Source organism: Terrapene carolina, unplaced genomic scaffold, assembly GCF_002925995.2.
Source record: "Terrapene carolina triunguis isolate 2854851 unplaced genomic scaffold, T_m_triunguis-2.0 Scaffold31378, whole genome shotgun sequence".
Taxonomy (NCBI): domain Eukaryota; kingdom Metazoa; phylum Chordata; order Testudines; family Emydidae; genus Terrapene; species Terrapene triunguis.
In genome coordinates this window covers 1-18,938 of record NW_020695729.1, presented here as the reverse complement: position 1 = coordinate 18,938, position 18,938 = coordinate 1, and the positions used below count along the sequence as shown (strand labels likewise).

Here is an 18,938-nt window from a genome sequence, read left to right as displayed (position 1 = left end):
AAAATTTGCAGCTGCTGGAGGGAGGGTTGAAAAAAAGGAGAGAAGTTTTTAAAATGATACATTTTACAGAACAATGCTTATACTCTTTCACGGTGAACAACGCTATTCACATTACATAGCACATGTGATTTCAGTACAAGGTCGCATTTTCCATTTTAATATTGAGTGCCTGTGGCTTTGGTGTTAGAGATCACAGATGCAGGTCCGCGCAACAGAATTCAGCTTGCATGCGGCCATGGTAAGCCATTGTCTTTCGGCTTCTGTGCCCTCCTTTCCCACATACCAAGCAAAGCCCGTTGACTGCTGCGGTTTTCCTGTTAACCTTCAGCAGCAGAAAACAAACTAAACCCCCCCCCATACAATTCTCTGGGATGATCGCTTTATCCCTCCCCCCACCGCGTGGCTGGTAACAGGGAAGATCCCTGCTAGCCAAACGCAAAAAGCTCAGGGCCAATCTAACACCCCCTCCCCCTCCCCCCCCCCGCGCTTGGCTAATTGCAGGGAAGGATTTCTTTTCAGCCACAGGCAAACAGCCCAGTAGGAACGGCCACCTCTGTCCCCTTAATTAAATTCCCGTATTTCAACCAGGTTACCATGAGCGATATCACTCTCCTGAGGATTACACAGCGAGATAAAGAACGGATGTTGCTTGAATGCCAGCAAACACCGGGACCATACGCTGCCAGGCTTTGTCATGCAATGATACCAGATTACTTGCTGCAAGCATGGCGTGGTCAAGTGTCCTACCATGGAGGATGGAATAAGGCTGCACTGCTCAGAAACCTTGTGGCAAGGCTTTTGGAGTACCTCCAGGAGAGCTTCATGGAGATGTCCCTGGAGGATTTCCGCTCCATCCCCAGAAACGTTAACAGACTTTTCCAGTAGCTGTACTGACCGCGAATGCATCCCAAGTCCTCAGGGCAAAGTAATCATTAAAAAACGCTTGCTTTTAAAACAAGTTTTATATTTTAAAAGGTAAACTCACCTGAGGTCCCTTCCATGGGGTCATGGTCTTGGATACTGGGTTGGGAGGGTACTTCAGTCAGGCTGAGAAAAAGATCCTGGCTGTTGGGGAGAACGGAGTGCTGGGTGCTCTCCGCAAGCTCGTCATCCTCCTCCTCCTCTTCCCCGTCTGCAGAATCCTCAGGTGTAGCTGATGAGATTATCCCCGCCTCGGAATCCACGGTCAGAGGTGGGGTAGTGGTGGCGGCCCCCCCTAGAACTGCATGCAGCTCGGCGTAGAAGCAGCATGTCCGCGGCCCTGACCCGGAGCGACCGTTTGCCACCTTTGTTTTTTGATAGGCTTGTCTGAGCTCCTTGACTTTCACGCGGCACTGATCTGGGTCCCTATTGTGGCCTTTCTCCATCATGCCCTTGGAGATTTTTTTTCAAAAGTTTTGGCATTTCGTCTTTTCGAACGAAGTTCTGCTAGCACTGAATCCTCTCCCCATATAGCGATCAGATCCAGTACCTCCCGTACGGTCCATGCTGGTGCTCTTTTTCTATTATTGGCCTGCATGGTTACCTGTGCTGATGAGCTGAGCTATCTGTGGTCACCTGTGCCCTCCACGCTGGGCAAACAGGAAATGAAGTTCAAATGTTCGCGGGGCTTTTCCTGTCTACCTGGCCAGTGCATCCGAGTTCAGATTGCTGTCCAGAGCGGTCACAATGGTGCACTATGGGACAGCTCCCGGAGGCCAATACCATCGAATTGCGGCCACACTAACCCTAATTCGAAATGACAATATCGATTTTGGCGCTACTCCGCTCGTCGGGGTGGAGTACAGAAATCGATTTTAAGAGCCCTTTATTTCGAAATAAATGGCTTCGTTGTGTGGACGGGTGCAGGGTTAACTCGATTTAACGCTGCTAAATCGGAATTAAAGTCATAGGGTAGACCAGGCCTCAGATATACTATCTTTGCTTGCTGCTGTACATTGGCTCTGAATGCACCCGTGTGTCAGTTTTGCCTGCTTGCTTTCAGATGTTACCAGGATTATTGTGTATCTATAAAATGTATGCTTTACAGCTCATAAAGTTTGTTAAAATTTTAACACTTGTCTGTGAGGTATAGATGGGGGAGGGGGAAAAGCCTCCAGTTAGTGTTGTTTTTTTCAGTTAACCATTCCAGGGAACTAGCAAGTGTGTGTTGTATTTTTGATTGTCTTTGTGTTTCATACAACACATACTTTTAGTGGTTAGTTTAACAGAGTGCTGTGGGGTCAGCTTGAGGATAAGGAATAACCTGAGGACTTGGGCTCTCTGGCTTACTGAAGAATAGGCTCACGATGGAGGAGAAAGGAGGAGACCACTTTATCCAGGAATCACAAAAGAGGCTTCTTGGGGGACCTACACTTAAAAATTGTACTGACATAGCTCTGCCAAGTAGATTGTGATCATGTAATATTGCATAAACTATACTGGAATAAGCATTTTTATACCAATATAACTACATCCACACCATATTGACAAAATCCTACTAATGCAGACAAGGCCTGTTTTTTGACAAATCCACTGAAACTAGAATTTCCTTAAGTGTAGTGGGGGTAGGAAGAGAGATGGAATTAAAGACCACAAACTTCCTATGGCTCAGAGCCTGTGAGGGCAGTCAGCCTTCCCCTGGGAAGCTGTCCTTCAGTGACAGAGATTGCAAGCACATGCAGTATTTTTGGGTACCATATTGAATTTGTTAATGTTCTATATATCTGCTGGGCCAGGGACTTTATTCAGCTCCATGGGGGGGAGGGTTACCATAACTCCTCCAGGAAGTAAAATGGTGGGGGGTGATTACTGCAGTCCCAGGGATTGTAAACAATTCAAAAGGGGTACCACTCCCTGGGTTGGTTTGTATATACTGGTTCAAAGGGGTATCAGAAACCCAAGGAACCAAAGAATTTCTGGCATAAAACAGAGTTTAACCTAAAATGGGTGGGGCGGGGGAGGGAGACTTCTTTCCATCTCAACAAATGGACCTTGTCTTTGATCCAAGGGAGGCCCCGAACACTGCTACATGTTGGTAAACTCCCATTCAAAGGTCCCTGTGCAGAGAGAGATGATGGTCTCAGGCCTCTAGACTGAGCGTGCCTTCTTTGAGAAGAGCACGGGGTCAGGGAGGTAAAGGTGCAGTTACACTGAAACTATTCCCCATTCTATGGGGGGAACATGGAGGGGATGATTCCCTCTGAGTTAGATGATTCACTTATGACGTGGCTTTCAGAGGTACTGAGCTGCTGCAGCTCTTCAGTGGGAGCTGTAGTTGGTCAGTACCTTTGGAAAATCAGGCTGTTACAGTCTGTCTTTTGTGTCCGTTTAGCCCCACAACACCTCTGAAGTTGCTTAATCCGTTACTGTTTTGTATTCACTTTTATTCCTGAATACTTATTGACACCATACAGAAGACAGCACTCCTAGGAAAGCTACATTCCTGACAGGAGTTAATTTATAATAATTCTTTGCACTCAAATATTCTTTTCATTATAAATATCTCAGCAGTCTTTACAAGCGTTGTTTATTCCTGTAAAATGCCTGTGAGGTAGATAATTACCACCCCCCCCCTTTTTTTAAGACCGTTTCCCTGCCCTGAAAAGGTTTAGGTTCTATTTCTTATCTAACCAAATTCCATGTGATGAAATGAGAAATTGAGTGTCATTTAGTCTCATTACAGATAGCAAATTTGTTGGTAAGAGTAGGAGGCTAAGCAATGAAAATGTCCCCCTGCTTCTGGAGTCCTTCTGGAGTCTTGCAGTTGTCTGCTCTCTTTTTGACATATCTGAATCAAAAAAATTAAAGGGCTAAAGTTTCTATCTTTAGAAAGATGACAAGTAACGTAATATTTCCTGAAAAAAATAACTTTTCTACTGCACTGGACACAACTGTCTGACCTTTCCATATCTCTACAGAAGAATGCTGTTTTTATTTAGAAAATCTATAACATTATTTTTTTTTCCCTGTGGGAACATTTTTTTTTTTTTTTTTTTTTTGAAAGTCCGTGTGCAGAGAGTATTCCTATTGGTGGAAAAAAATGTAAAAGCAGCTAGTTTTCCATTATTTGGGTTTCTTAAGTTAGGTACTGATATCTACCCATTTTGTATATTTTCAGGATGATGCTGTTAGTATAGAAAGTGGTACTAACACTGAACGCCCTGACACCCCAACAAACACTCCCAATGCACCAGGAAGAAAAAGCTGGGGAAAAGGAAAATGGAAATCCAAGAAGTGCAAATACTCCTTTAAATGTGTAAATAGTCTGAAGGTAAGGCTCAAATAGATGAGGTTGAAAACTAGACACTAGTTGTGGTGACCACTTTGATTTAGAGACACTATCAAGTCTGATATCTCAACTTTGCTCATGCTTCAGAGGAAGGTGATCCTTTTTCTCCCTTTCTCTGTCCTTCCAAGCTAATTATGCAATATTGGGCAGATACTATCGTGATGAAAACCACAGAAATAACCATAATTAAATGCTGAATATGGAGTGGAGACATCATTCATGATCCCTAGGGAAATAGCTTATGCCATGTGGTATGAAATATATTTTACCCATCTTTGACCTATACAAAAGTGTAACAAGACTACACTTAAGAGTGAAAAATCACCAAAACAACTTAAAGGAATGGAATCTCACGTTATCTTGTAGAGATGTGTGGAGCAGGATATTTCTGCCTTCCTAGACTTGCTTTCCATTACTTTTACTGTTTTTACACATTTGCCCTCCAGGAAACCATGAAGTGTGTCTATTACTCACTGCTGTAAATTTTAAACACTGTTGTGACTGAGTCTGAAAAAACACTCTAAAAATATTTTTTAAACACTTGTGTAGGAGCTCCCTTAGGTGTAGTTTAAATGCCAAGAAAACAAAAGTACAACTTTCCAAATAAAGCAAACCTTTATTTCCTGTTTTTGTGCGCTATATATATATATATATATAAAAATAAATAATATTTTTTACAAATTAGTTGTCAAAAGTCCCTTAAAAATGAAGTAAAATGTCCTTTTTTGGGGGGGGGGTAACTATTTTGAGAGCTCAAATATGTATAGACGTAAAGGTTAAGCAGTAAATAAGTGTGTGCTGGGATGATTTACAGCATATAGATAGCCTATGGGGCAGTAGGTTTTTCTGAGAAAACAGTAGTTTCTTGATGTAAGTTGTTTGAGCTGTTCTGACACATTGCCTTTTAGAACAAAATACTATCTTTATTTACCTTCCAAAACCTCAGCTGAGCATTGTATGATTTTCCTTGTAAGAGTTAATATCATTGCAGATACATTTCTGCTTTTCCTAAACTCAGACTCAGATTTGGACAGATGTATTTAAACAAATTAACCTATTGTCATGATTACATGGCTAGCTGCACCCTTTGTCCTCTTCCTGGTGTCTGAATGACCGGAGTCCTCTGGTCTTGTGCCTTTAGCTCTTACCTGCTTCAGAGTGGTATTTCGCAATTCTCTCACTCTTTCAGTAGGACCAGGTCCAAACTGCCCTGTGTGTACCATTCATTTCTCACCATGCTGAGATCTGGGCACCTATTTTCTCTCCATGGCAATCTGTGACTGGTGATATTGACCAGTAGCCTTCTTAAAAAGAAAATATTTTCTATAGCAGTTGGAGCAAAGTTTTAGAAAGAAAAAAACTGATTTTAAAACAGCCAACTTTTATGCTGTATCCCATAATGGTGACCTAGGCGGGATTAACGACTTCAGAGGTGAGTTCCTGTGGAGGTCTTTGGCTGTTTCTCTGTTTCCCTGTCTCTCTCCCTCCCCCCGCCACGAGAGTGTCTGTTAGCCCTTTTATTGTACCATCTTCTGTTGGGGAAAGGGACAAGCTTTTGAACGACAGAAGCTCTTCAGGACTTGAGGAAGAGCTCTGTGTAGCTTGAAAGCTTGTCTCAAGTTGGCTCAGTAAAAGATATTGCCTCACCCAGGGACCAACACTACTACAACACAGCTGCAAACAACTAAACAGTGTCAACTTTCTTTGTTCTCCAGGAAGCTATTTCAAATATTGGTGGCCTTTGGCCTCCCCCCTTCCTCTATACTGGTCAAACCAGTTCAGGGGCTGGACTAGAGTTGTCAGCACTAATAGTTCTGGTATTGTCCCTTAATACCTTCCATTTGAAGGTCATTAGACCACCATCATGACACATCTCTTGCCTGCCTGGGCTGTTCCAGATGGTCTCTTAACACCATGGCAGTGGCAGGCCAAAATACAGTGTTAATTATTAAAGAGCACCCCCGTGTTTGTCACAAAAAAGAAGATAGGCCTGTAAATATACATGTATCTTAGTAATATTAAAATCGTTTTTCTCACTTTTATAGTACCTTTCATTTGAAGATTTTAATCCACTTTGTAAGTGCTAACTTCCTAGGCATATTGTGACCTAGGTTAGTATTGAAGTCATTTGTGGCATGGCTTAACTAAGGGTATGTCTACACTTGCTAAGTTTTTGGCGCTGTAAGTTTCACTGGTGATAGGGAACCGGTGAAAGTAAAGTGCTGGTTTGTGTACTCAATTCCTCAGGCATCAGAGTGTGTTTACATTAGCAGCACTTCCATCATGGATGAGAGTAGTGCTCTAGGGCAGCTATCCCACAGTGTAGTTCTCTCCATTTTGACGATAGGTCTTGTGGGAAGGGGGGGGGGGGCGAGCGGAAGGCGTTCTGGGTCCCTGCTCAGTGCCCCATGATGCGCTGCTTCATGTCCCAGCAGCCCTATTACTTCCTTGTTTCTTTTGCTGCATTTTTTAACACTCTTGGCTGTCTGGCTGCTTTCCCTACCACATCTACAAGCAGGAATGGATCCTGCACTGCTGTCCACTACTCTGATAGCTGTCCCTTGCACATCATGCATGGCAGTGTAGCTAGTCTTAAACTTGCAAAGAGATGCCTGATGAACTGCTGAAATGGAAATAAGGCCTTGGCTACACTTGCAGGTTAGAGCATGTTAAATCAGCCCTGGTCACCCTAACTCCTGAGGTGTCCACACTGGCAAGGCACTTAGAGCGCCTGGACTCTGCAGCTGGAGTGCTCCTGGTAATCCATCTCCACGAGAAGCATAGTGCTTGCTGCGCCCCGGCTGAAAAACTGCTGTGATTGGCCTCCGTTGAAGTCAAGTGTCCACTCTTGTCATTGTTTGCAGGCATGGGGATATCCCCTTTCAAAGCTCTATTTCTCACAGCCAGCATGCTTATTTGGGACAAAGCAAACCATTACTGTGGAATGCTGCTGCTGCTGCCTCGAGGCAGGTGGGGTGTGTGTGTGTGTGTGTGTGGGCAGATGTCGGGGTTTCCCCCTGCTGCTGTCTGAACTTACAAGACAGCATGCTGACACACTCTCTGCACCCCACAACACACTGTCTCTCCCCCCACATACACACAACACACTCTGTGTCCCACTCTACCCCCCTGCCCCCATTTGAAAAGCATGCTGCAGCCACTTGCACACTGGGATAGCTACCACAATGCACTGCTCTCTGTGGCACTGCAAGAGCTGCTAATGTGGCCATGCCACTGCACTTGCAGCTGACCATGTAAACACACAGTAGTGCTTTCCCTGCTGCTGTCTCCGAGGGCTGGTTTAACTCCCAGCGCTCTACATCTGCAAGTGTAGCCATGCCCTAAGTAACATTTGATTGCTTTTAACATTAACTGAGGAGCTGAGCACCGTGGAATGGTGTTTTTGGGGCTAGGAAAAGTAGCTCAGAGTGGTGGGATCGTATCATTATGCATGTCTGGGATGACGACCAGTGGCTTCAAAACTTTTGGATGCGGAAAACCACCTTCATGGAACTGTGTGCTGAGCTTTCCCCAGACCTGCGTCACAAGGACACCAGACTGAGCTGCAGTCACTGTCAAGAAGTGTGTGGCAATCACATTGTGGAAGCTGGTGACTCCAGACAGCTACCGGTCGGTTGCGAACTAGTTTGGAGTGGGGGAAATGGACCATTGGTGCTGTGGTAACTCAAGTATGCAAGGCCATTAATTGCATCCTACTGTGCAAGACCGTGACTCTTGGTATTGTGCGTGACATTTTGCATGGCTTTGCAGAAATGGGCTTCCCTAACTGTGGTGGGACCCACCTTGGCACTGAGTACATAAATTGTAAGGGGTACTTCTCCATGGGTTTTGCAGGCGCTAGTGGATCATCGTGGGCATTTCACTGATATTAACGCTGGATGGTCCGGGAAGGGGCATGACGCACGTATCTTTAAAAACACTGGCCTTTACAGAAAGCTGCAAGCAGGGACTTTCTTTCCAGGTCAGTGGATCACCATCAGGGAAGTGGAAATGCCCATTGTGATCCTGGGAGACCTATCTTACCCATTAAAAAGAACAGGAGTACTTGTGGCACCTTAGAGACTAACAAATTTATTAGTCTCTAAGGTGCCACAAGTACTCCTGTTCTTTTTGCGGATACAGACTAACACGGCTGCTACTCTGAAACCTATCTTACCCATTGATGCCATGACTCATGAAGCCATACACTGGAAACCTAGATGTCAGTAAGGGACATTTCAACAACAGGTGCAAGTAGGTGCAGAATGGCTGTGGAATGTGCTGTTAGAGGGCTTATTCCTTCACCCACTCACTTCCCTGGTCCTTCTCGCATGAACAGAGAGCAACAATACCCAAAGTCCACAGGTGCAAACAATTCAATGTTTATTGGGGTGAACTTCCAGCAAGCAATGATTCCAGTTTCCTTCCTTAGTGTCCCCCTTCCCAGCTCTGACACCACAGAGCCTTGCCTGTGTCCCTCTTCCCATTCCCCCCTTAGCAAAACATGATTCCAATTCCCGTACCCCCATTCCCTGTTCCCATCCCCCCCTTACTTCCTGATTGACTGCAGACTATATAGTAAAACTTGAGTTCTGCTTAGCTATACCATAACCAATCATTTTACTGAAATTTAACTAACTAATCCTAACATATTGTAACATGATTATCTAACCAATTGTATCCCACCACCTTAATTGGTTTACACCGAACAAAATTAATTATACAGCAGACAGAAACAATCACAGAACCAGACAGGGAAATGGGGACTACAGTGATAGAACAACAAGGAAATGAGGATTTCACATCCCAGCTATTGATAAGTAAGTTCTTGCCAGACAGGATGCTATCAAACTAAGTTTCCTTTAAATCTTCTAGGCACTTCCCTTTCTCTGGAGGTGATAGATATTATCAGGACAGGATCGTTTCCTAACAGCCCAATAGCACCTTATTTCAATGTGACTAGTTTGGAATGTGAGGATGTGACCGTACGCTTCCCAGCTTATGGCTGCCTCTGCTGCTTAGCCAGAGGCCTGAGCCTAAGAACAGGGCCTCAGACTCACAGTAAGAGAAGACCCTTACACCGGCAGACAGTGATTTTGATTCTTTCTTTTATACCTCTATAACTAGCTTAGTGATAAGAATACACCTAAATTCTTAAAAGTATAGGCCTTTGCAAACAGGCCTGCATATCTATATCCTAACATGTGCATTTGGCCATTTGAAAGCATGCTGGAGATGTTTGTACAGTAGATTGGAAACGAGTAAGGAAAATATTCCCATGGTTATTGCGGCGTGTTGTACTTTACATAACATTTGCGAGGGGAAGGGCGAAAGGTTTACCCATATGTGGAGTGTGGAGGCTGAATGCCTGGCTGCTGAAACTCAGCAGCCAGATACCAGGGCTATTAGAGGGGCACAACGTGTGGCAGTTAGGAGCCGGGATGCCTTGAGGGAAAAGTTTGAAAGTGAAAATCATTAAACTTTGCTGCTGGGCTTGGGAAAGGAAGTGTTAACAGCATGTGCTGTGCTACATGGTGGTTCTGTCTGTAATTTCAGTGAAGATGAAGTGCTAGTTGACTTGTAGCTGTGATGACATGTACAGAATCGTGAACACACAAATAAAGCTTGCTTCTTTTTGAAAATTTTGTGCTTTTATTTTTAAAAAAGAGAAAACACCATATGCACATATATCCATCCTCAATAATGGTGGGGGGCCCGTATACCTCACAGCTGTGTATAACTCCAGCTGTTGTTTGACAAGCTGTCCTGGGGCTTTACTGGGGAGGGGCGGACATCCGTTTACCTGGCGTCAGAACAGAGGAGGTGCTGGCCAGAGTGGTCACTTTTGGCACTGTGGGATATCCTCCAGAGGCCAAAAGGTGTTTACACAGGAAGAATGTATCTTCACTTTCACATCACCGCAAAAAGAATAGCGGTAAGAACTGTATGCCTGTCGAGAAGGTGGTTTTCTTTTTGCGGTGAAACTTCTGAGTTTCACTGCAAAAAGTCATTAACAAGTGTAGACGCTCCCATGGATTTTGTGCAAAAAAGGGATATTTTGCGCTTTAAATGGCAAGTGTAGACATGCCCTAAGGCTTTATTCTAGAGCAGTGGTTCCCAAACTTTAATAACCCGCGAACTCCTTTCACGAAAATATCAAATCTTGCGAACCCCCTCCTAAAAACGAATATTTCCAGGGATTTTCTCCCTTACCTGAACATAAATGATAGAAGCAGTGATCTTGGAAATAATGTGGGTTTTTTTATGACCCTATTTATTATTACATTATTTATCATTACATTATTAATGTTATTACTTTATGAAAACAGCAACACTCTTCCAAGATTTCACCTCTGTAACTCATACCACTTCGATTAAGCTTCCTACATGTTTCATCAAGGAGTACCAGACGTGAAACAGCATGAAGATATTTACGAAGCCAACTCAAATAAAGAGTTCCTCCCACAAGCATTTGGGTCTTGAGCAGTCCAGGCAAAAAACGCACGACTACAACAAAGCTTAAACTTGTTCTGCCAGGAAGTCATGGTTACTGGGCTCAGGCTGCCGGCCCCTGTGCCTCACGGGGCTTCTGCTGCCGGCCCCCACGGGGGTTGGGATCCCTAGGGACGGCTCTGTCTGCCATTACAGACTTTTTTTTTGAGAACCCCGATATATTTCATGAACCCCAGTTTGGGAACCACTGCTCTAGAGAGTTGTACCACCTTAACTATACTTGTCTAGTTAAAGTGGTAACACCCCCCCCCCCCCCCCCCCCCCCCCAGCCAATATGGACACAGTTATTCCAGTATTGCTTTTTGTCTATCCCCATAAGGAATAAGGCATGCTGATAAGGCCCTTTATACTGGTATAACTGCATCCCAACTAGGGGTTGTATCAGGATAACTATTTGGGTTTTAAAAAAAAATCACACCCCTAACTGAAATAGTTATACTGGCACAAAATTTGTGTGGACCAGGCTTTAGACCCAGAGGTTGCCTTGCCCAGGATCACAAAACAAGCAAGTAGTCAAGCTGCAAATAGAACCAGTACATAAGAGGTGGGGTTTTTTTCACTTCGCCTTTAAAGCTTTGAGCAGAGGAACACATTTTTATCTCCCCTGAAGATGAACAAGTTAATGTGCTGTGCTACTCTTTTTTTTTTTTTTTTTTTTAAGAGCGAGTATATTGTGTCAGAATATATAAATGGCTATAAATGTAGTGCCCTTTTATATGAGAAGAGGTTGTACAAAAATAGGTTCCTTTTGCCACAAATCATGAGTTTCTGAGAAATAATGTCTGGTCTCCATTCTCTCACATGTTTCCTTGACCTTATTTTTCCTTTACAGGAGGACCACAGTCAGCCATTGTTTGGAGTCCAGTTTAACTGGCACAGTAAGGAAGGAGATCCATTAGTGTTTGCCACTGTAGGCAGCAACAGAGTGAGTATATGCTCATTTTTGTCTAATCATGTTGCCTCTAAACGTGGTTCTGTTTCTGCATGCTAGTTTCTTCCTCCTCCAATCCAGTTACCAGTGTTCAATATTTAAAATACTGTGGTGGTGTTTTGTACTCCAATTTTCAAGGCTGTAAATGCCTGCAACTTTAAAATGGGTGAATCCAGTGGACTGCAGTGTGATGGTACGCTTCAGCGGTTTGAGACTAAGGCTCATATTTTACTAAAATTCCTTCAGTTGTGTAGAAGTTGGAATATGTATGAAAGGGAGACACTAAAATTCTTTTCAGGTGAAGTGTTGGTTCTCAGCTATAACATGTTTAAAGGGCTAAGTGATGTACAGCAGGATGAAAGAAGCATCTTTATTGGTGTCAATGTGCCAAGTACTGATAGTAAGTAAAGATTAGTGGCCTATGTGAGATGAGTTGATGGATTCTTGGTGAACAGACCTTCACTTAGCAGCAGCCTTAAGAAATAGTTAACAGAGAGCACTGCATGAGTTGCTCTGAATATCTGTTTTATGAGTAAATAAGAGAACTTCGTTTTCCAAGGTTGTCAGTGCGGCAGTTATCACAAGCACTAACTAATGTAGAGGAATAAGTAACAAGGGCCATGGTTCTTTGCAAAGAAATTAAAGCAGACAATAGAATGACATGTCAATATCGAATAGAAGTAACAAGTTAGGTTAGTGCTAATTGTATTTATTTCAGGATATGGTATAGCCTGTCAGCAGCCTTCATCCCTGGGAAGTGCCACCATGAGGAATGTTTAAATAAGTCATTTAGTCTGATAAGACACATGAATGCTTTTGCATCAAACCACTTCCACATTCAGCTAAGGAACAGATAGTAGATGGGACTTGTGTGGTAAAAGAACAAGACACCCTTCAATTTGCACAGATGAATGTGAAAATCATATGCCATATTGCATGAAACTAATAATCCATTAAACCTTTTTTTCCAGGTTACTTTATATGAATGTCATTCCCAAGGAGAAATCCGTTTATTGCAGTCTTACGTGGATGCTGACGTATCCTTCTAAAGCAGCTGGTCATAAAATGGTTTTTTAGTAGGACTAACATGAGAAATATTTGTTTACTCCCTCTTATACTGTCTGTGATAAAAAGAACAGGAGTACTTGTGGCACCTTAGAGACATCCGAAGAAGTGGGATGTAGCCCACGAAAGCTTATGCTCAAATAAATTTGTTAGTCTCTAAGGTGCCACAAGTACTCCTGTTCTTTTTGCGGATACAGACTAACACGGCTGCTACTCTGAAACCTGTCTGTGATAAAATACTGTAAACACCTGTTGATAATGAACATTCTTCACTTCAGATCCAAACTCCTGCCTGTATCCCACAAATTTTAGCTTTACTTTTCTAATATTACAAATGCAGCATCATGAAACATGTTATATAAAACATTGTTAACAAGATTCTACATAATCTTATGCCTCCCAGCGCTAACACTTGTATAACAGGTTTCATGTTTGTAGCTTCTACAGTCTTCTAGCAGCCCTATGTAGTAGGTAGCATTCCTATTTTACTGCTGGGGCCAAGGTTGGAAATGGGAATTCCTGGCTACCAGTCCTGAGCTTAAACCACTTACATGGCTAATAAATTATTGTCTCACCTTCATTTTAGTCATTTAGTCCCACCACGTGAGTCCTTTTGAAGAAGAAATTGCTGATAGATCAGAGGGCATTTCAGGTGTATGGTGCAGCTTGAGGAAGCAAAAAGAGCAGCAAGGAGAGAAACAAGCACAGGAGAGGGAGTGGAGTTTAGAAAGCTTAGAAATCAGAATAAATATTAATCTGCTTATCTTTGGCCATACTCTAGTGAGCTTTTTTACAAAACGGCAACTGTGCTTCTAAACAAATGTATGAATACCTTATTCTCTTGAAGGAAACGCTACAGCTGCTTCTGTAGTCCTTAACATGGCACCTATTAGGCAGATGAGAACTTTTATACTTGTGCATGGACCTATGATAGCAATACAAGTCACCCTCTTCTGGCTGTGGCTGGGTCAAGGGGTATTATTAGAATAATTAATCCCATTACAATGCAGTGCATAAAGGTGAGTGGTCACTGCTTCGAACTGCAGATTGTATCTATTCTAAGTATCTCAATGTGAGAGGGGGAAATAATTTTATGTTTGAAATCTGTTCCCTAGCACTACGTGGGTCATGGAAATGCAATCAATGAACTGAAATTTCATCCAAGGGATCCAAATCTCCTCTTGTCTGTAAGCAAAGGTATGAAAGTTTAGCTTCTTATTTTTTTGTTTAGGAACCATCTACTTAATTTTTTTTTTTTTAAATACCATGCAGGTGGTCTTGGGTGTGAATGAGAGTAGCTAAACCCCATCAGAACACAAAGATTAATGTGTGACACTTTAAGAATTGAGGTGGACAGGATGGGTGAGGTAATATCTTTTATTGGATCAACTTCTGTTGGTGGAAGTGACAAGCTTTTGAGCTTCACAGAGCTCTTCTTCAGGTCTGGAAGAGATAACCAGAGTGTCAGCTCTTTTTCCAGACCTGAAGAAGAGCTCTGTGAAGCTCGAAAGCTTGTCTCTTCCTCCAACAGAAGTTGGTTCAATAAAAGATGTTACCTCACCCACCTTGTCTCTCTCATATCCTGAAACCAACTTTAAGCATTGAAACTCTAGAACAAATTTACTCTGTTAATTTGGATTTATGTGTGGATGAAACCCACTGCCTGTATTAGACATAACTGCATCCATTGATGCCAAGGGACTGCAGACAGTGTCTCTGTAGATAGAAAGAAAACATCCATGGTTAGGTGTGACAGTTGTGCAAACCATTGGGCATTGATGGAGCTTTGTGATTATCATTTAAACTTTTTATATGCTGAGTTGTCCTGCCATCTAGTGGTGTTGGCTACATGGTGCACACTACTTTCAGTATGGAAAAAAATTCTTAGCTTGATTCTCCTGTCACTTACTCGAGTATAAATTAGGAGGAAGTGAAAGGAGAGATGGTTCATATGGTCTTGATTAGACTATCCAACCAATCATAACCTCTTAAACTTGACTAACTTAAAGCAAGACTGTGTGTTCACAAGAGTGAAGTTTTCCAAGTGCTAGAGTTAAAAACTTATTCTGTTCTAAATGCAGAACACCCTACAGTTGTGCAGTGTTGTGGATGAGACTTCAAGAACAAGAGTCGAGAAACTGAAAGTGATTCCTGCAGCTTTGTGTATAGTGTGGTGTAGTTGTGCGAACCATAATTTTTTGAGTTTATTTTATTTGTAATTAAATAGTTTGGAACTTTAAAGAAGGGAAAATCATGCAGTCACACTATTGTATGATGGTTGGATCAAATTTTGCCTACCAGACAATGATTTGACAGTGGTAGCGATGGAGGGCCAAGAACTTCTTGGCCACTTCCAATATAGATAAGGAGAGAGTCGGGGGGAGAAAGGGGAAGCAAAATACAACTAGTCTGACACATCCATCTTATATTGTACTGTACTTTAGTGGAACCATAAAATCTTTTCAGTTCTTTCTAAACCTGATGTTTTTAAATGTCAGTGGCTCTTCATTGAAAATTGGCACCAAATTCTGTCTTATGAAACAGCTAGACATGCCCTGCTGACTTCAGTGGAAGTTGCATGTAATTTATGGCCCATTTCTGCCCTCAGTCCACAGTGTATTAAAAACCTTTTTTTGGCTTAACAGAGCACAAAATAATAGCTGAATAATTTAAAGAGTGAAAAGCACTTTTTCCTGCGTACTTGGATAACTCAAATGACTGAAGGGATTTTTAGTGCACACTCCAAAATATAAAATCATCATTGAGCTGAGAATGAATGAGACATTAACTTTTGGCTGAAATGTATTTTTCCTTCCCCTCCACCGGGAAACGGCTTAAGGCAGGGGTGGGTAAACTTTCTGGCCCGAGGGCCACATCTGGGTTGCGAAACTGTATGGAAGGCTGGGTAGGGAAGGTTGTGCCTCCCCAAACAGCCTGGCCCCCACTCTCCATCCGCCCCCCTGACTGCCCCCCGACCCATCCAACCCCCCCTGCTCCTTGTCCCCTGACTGCCCCTTCCCGGGACCCCCCGCCCCTAACCCCCCTGAGGCCTCACCCCCTATCCAAGCCCCCCGGCTCCCTGTCCCCTGACTGCCCTGACCCCTATCCACACCCCTGTCCCCTGACAGGCCCCCCCGGGACTCCCACGCCTGTCCAACTTCTCCCTGTCCCCTGACTGCCCTCCAGGACCCCCTGCTCCTTATCCAACCCCCCCCACTCCCCGCCCCCTTACCATGCCGCTCAGAGCAGCAGGAGCTCGCAGCCCGGCTGGAGCCAGCCGCACTGCCTGGCAGGAGCGGCGGACCAGAATGCTGGCGGCGCGGCGAGCTGAGGCTGTGGGGGAGAGGTAAAAGCCTCCCCGGCCGGGAGCTCAAGGGCTGGGTTTGCCCACCTCTGACTTAAGGCCTGAAAATAGGCTAGGTAGGAATTCATCATTAGAATGAAAACTTTCTCAACCATACCTAGAGTAGTGTTAAAATGATACTAACATTCAACTGAAAACAATTTTTTCTTGTAGTAATGGAAGAACATACTTTTCATGCATTATAAATGCTACTGTGGGATTCCTGTTCTTGAAAGAGGTGGCTACATTAACTTTATTCAGGTACAAATGGATGATAAAGGTTAACCTGTCAGCTTCTGTGTTTTTATTCTAGATCATGCACTGAGACTGTGGAACATCCAAACAGATACGTTGGTTGCAATATTTGGAGGAGTAGAAGGGCACAGGGATGAGGTCTTAAGTGCAGTAAGTGGAAAACTGTAGGGTAGTGCCTTCAGCCTTATGTACGGGAATCCCAATATCTCTCTCTTTTTGAATCATGTTTAGGCTTAAATATTGTGCATAGCAAACCCAAAGTACATGAATTGAACACTTTAACACATTTAGGCTAATATAATTCTAAGATTACACAACATCAGCACTAAAATACTTCCCAGTCCATAAAAACTGGACACCTGCGTCACTCAAACTCTAGAGAAACTGGATATTTTGCAACATGTCCTGAAGGTAAACAAACTAGGACGCTGTGGGATTAAAGAGTGGTGCTGGAGGGAAATGGGAAGGAATTGTTCAAAGCCCTTCTCTATGAACACCTTGTTCTAATGAATGCCTCTAGGAACTATAAGTATCCAAGTTGACCTCACCCTGTGATGAGTTCTCTCAGCTAAGAGAAACTGGTGAATTGCTACGCTAATGTTTAAAAGATTTAGTTTTAGTAGGTGATTGGATGAAGCAACCAAAGTTTAAAATAGCTTTATCCTGCAGTTTTTGCATTTATAACATATAGCTTAAAGTGTGAAAGATTGCATAGCTTTTCATGGAATAAAGACAATCCCTACCCTGAAGAGCTTGCAGTCTAACGCCCTTATCCTACCTGTGCTTAATTTTACAGATGTGAGTGATTCCTTTTGACTTCTGGTGGTAGGCAGGATACAAATATCTTAAATAGGCTAAAGATGAAAGAAAAACAAACAAGCCATAGTGCCAATTAAATATTTTAAATCTCTAAAATATTTATAATTTTTCTGTAAATTTGCAACCATATTTAGAATAGACTTCCCACTATCTTATATTTTAACAGTGGATAAAATTGATTATATAAAAATGTAATTAATTTTTTTAACAGCTTTATTTTTATAAGTAAACCTATTTAAAATTTGAAATTATTACATGTTTTAAGGCCTAAATTTACTATAATCTGTTAAAAAAGGATTAATATTAAGCAATACATATTTGCAGCTGCAGTTTTAAAGAAAGTCATAGTGCTGAACTGGTGGAAGTCACTGGCTAAGCACCTAGAACCAGAATTTGTTGAAGTGCTACACCAGCTTTTGACAGCAGTAGCTTCTTCAGGTGTAGAGAGAATGTTTTCTTCATGTCAGGTTGTTCAGCTAGTCCAGTTCAATTCACTAACTACAGATAGTACTTCTTTTGCTTTAATAAAACAGTTAGCTTTAAATGCAAAACATGTTATGTTTTGAAAAACTTTTTTTCTTGTGTAACCAGAACATTTAAGGTAGTTTTATTTAACTAACAGAAATCATTTTGAAATGTTCTCTTGTGCATTTAATTTGAATTTTAACTTCCATCCAAATAGAGTTTGACACAATTCACAAGTAAAACTTAATCATCTTCTAGTAAATAAGAAATGCATAGTTCATTTCTTATTGTTTATTTAATTAAGAAATATAATACCTTAAATAAATGTATGTAGATACACCATACCTTTCTGGTCAGCAAAAAGCACCAAATTTAGTGTAAAGGCTAAATTTAGTTGTGAATCAACGTGTTTTAACAGTTACAAACAGTGAAAATCAACCTTTCTCTATGAAAATGACTAAAAAGTACAAATGCAAAATGAGATTAAAATCAATTATTTAAATTGCTTTGATTTTAAAGCAATCCCTCCTGGGGTCTCTTTTTTTTACACTTGTTTAGAATGACTTACAGTACACACTCTTCTGTAGATTCACCTCTCAAGGGATGCAGTTATTGCTTCATGCCACCAAAACCTTTATACCTATTTCTGTCTTGTACTTTTGATGTATACAAATAATCTATCTTTGATTACATAAATGTTTCTTGGACACTTGTACAAACTTTTATTTGGGAGACCCAACAAACTTTGCATAATCCAAGCATCACATAACTGTGGAGTTTATTTTTCTGTCTATAAAACAACTTTCAAAGGTGACATAGTGTTGAAAGACTTTGCACAAGTGAGCTTTAAGGATGAATAGAATAAAAAACCTGGTGCTTTCATCCACAAGAGAATATAGTCACACTTACCACAATTCTTGTTTTGGCCTACAGTAGTATACAATTAATTCAGTACTATTTCTTTAGTAATTAAGGACTTGACACAAATTTCACATTCAACATGGTTTACATGTAAGATGAGCTTTCAGTACTGCCCTGTCCTCATATATATCTTAGTCAAATTGTACACATAAAACAAAGGAAAGCAATAAAAAATATGAAGGGAGAGGAATGCATAAGGAAGGAAAAGCCTTACATTAATAAAGGAAACAGTGACTGAAGTTTGTTATGCCTGCTTACTTATGGCTCTGTTTATGTACAGATATTCAAATTTTATTGGTATGTAACAAATACCTAGATAGAATATTTGTGCTAGAAACAATCATTTGTCTTTGGTT

The 18,938-nt window shown here is 42.0% G+C and overlaps 1 protein-coding gene across 1 annotated transcript; it reads left to right on the top strand.

Annotated features, from left to right (window-relative positions):
- Nucleotides 1-4,099: 4,099 nt before the first annotated feature.
- On the top strand, nt 4,100-16,727 carry LOC113409234 (polycomb protein EED-like; the record flags this gene model as incomplete). The annotated part of the gene is made up of 6 exons (XM_026662931.1): nt 4,100-4,252; nt 11,616-11,708; nt 12,686-12,751; nt 13,673-13,798; nt 13,895-13,976; nt 16,436-16,727. Coding segments are annotated over 6 exons (630 nt in total), but the record flags the coding sequence as incomplete, so codon positions are not given.
- Nucleotides 16,728-18,938: the final 2,211 nt, after the last annotated feature.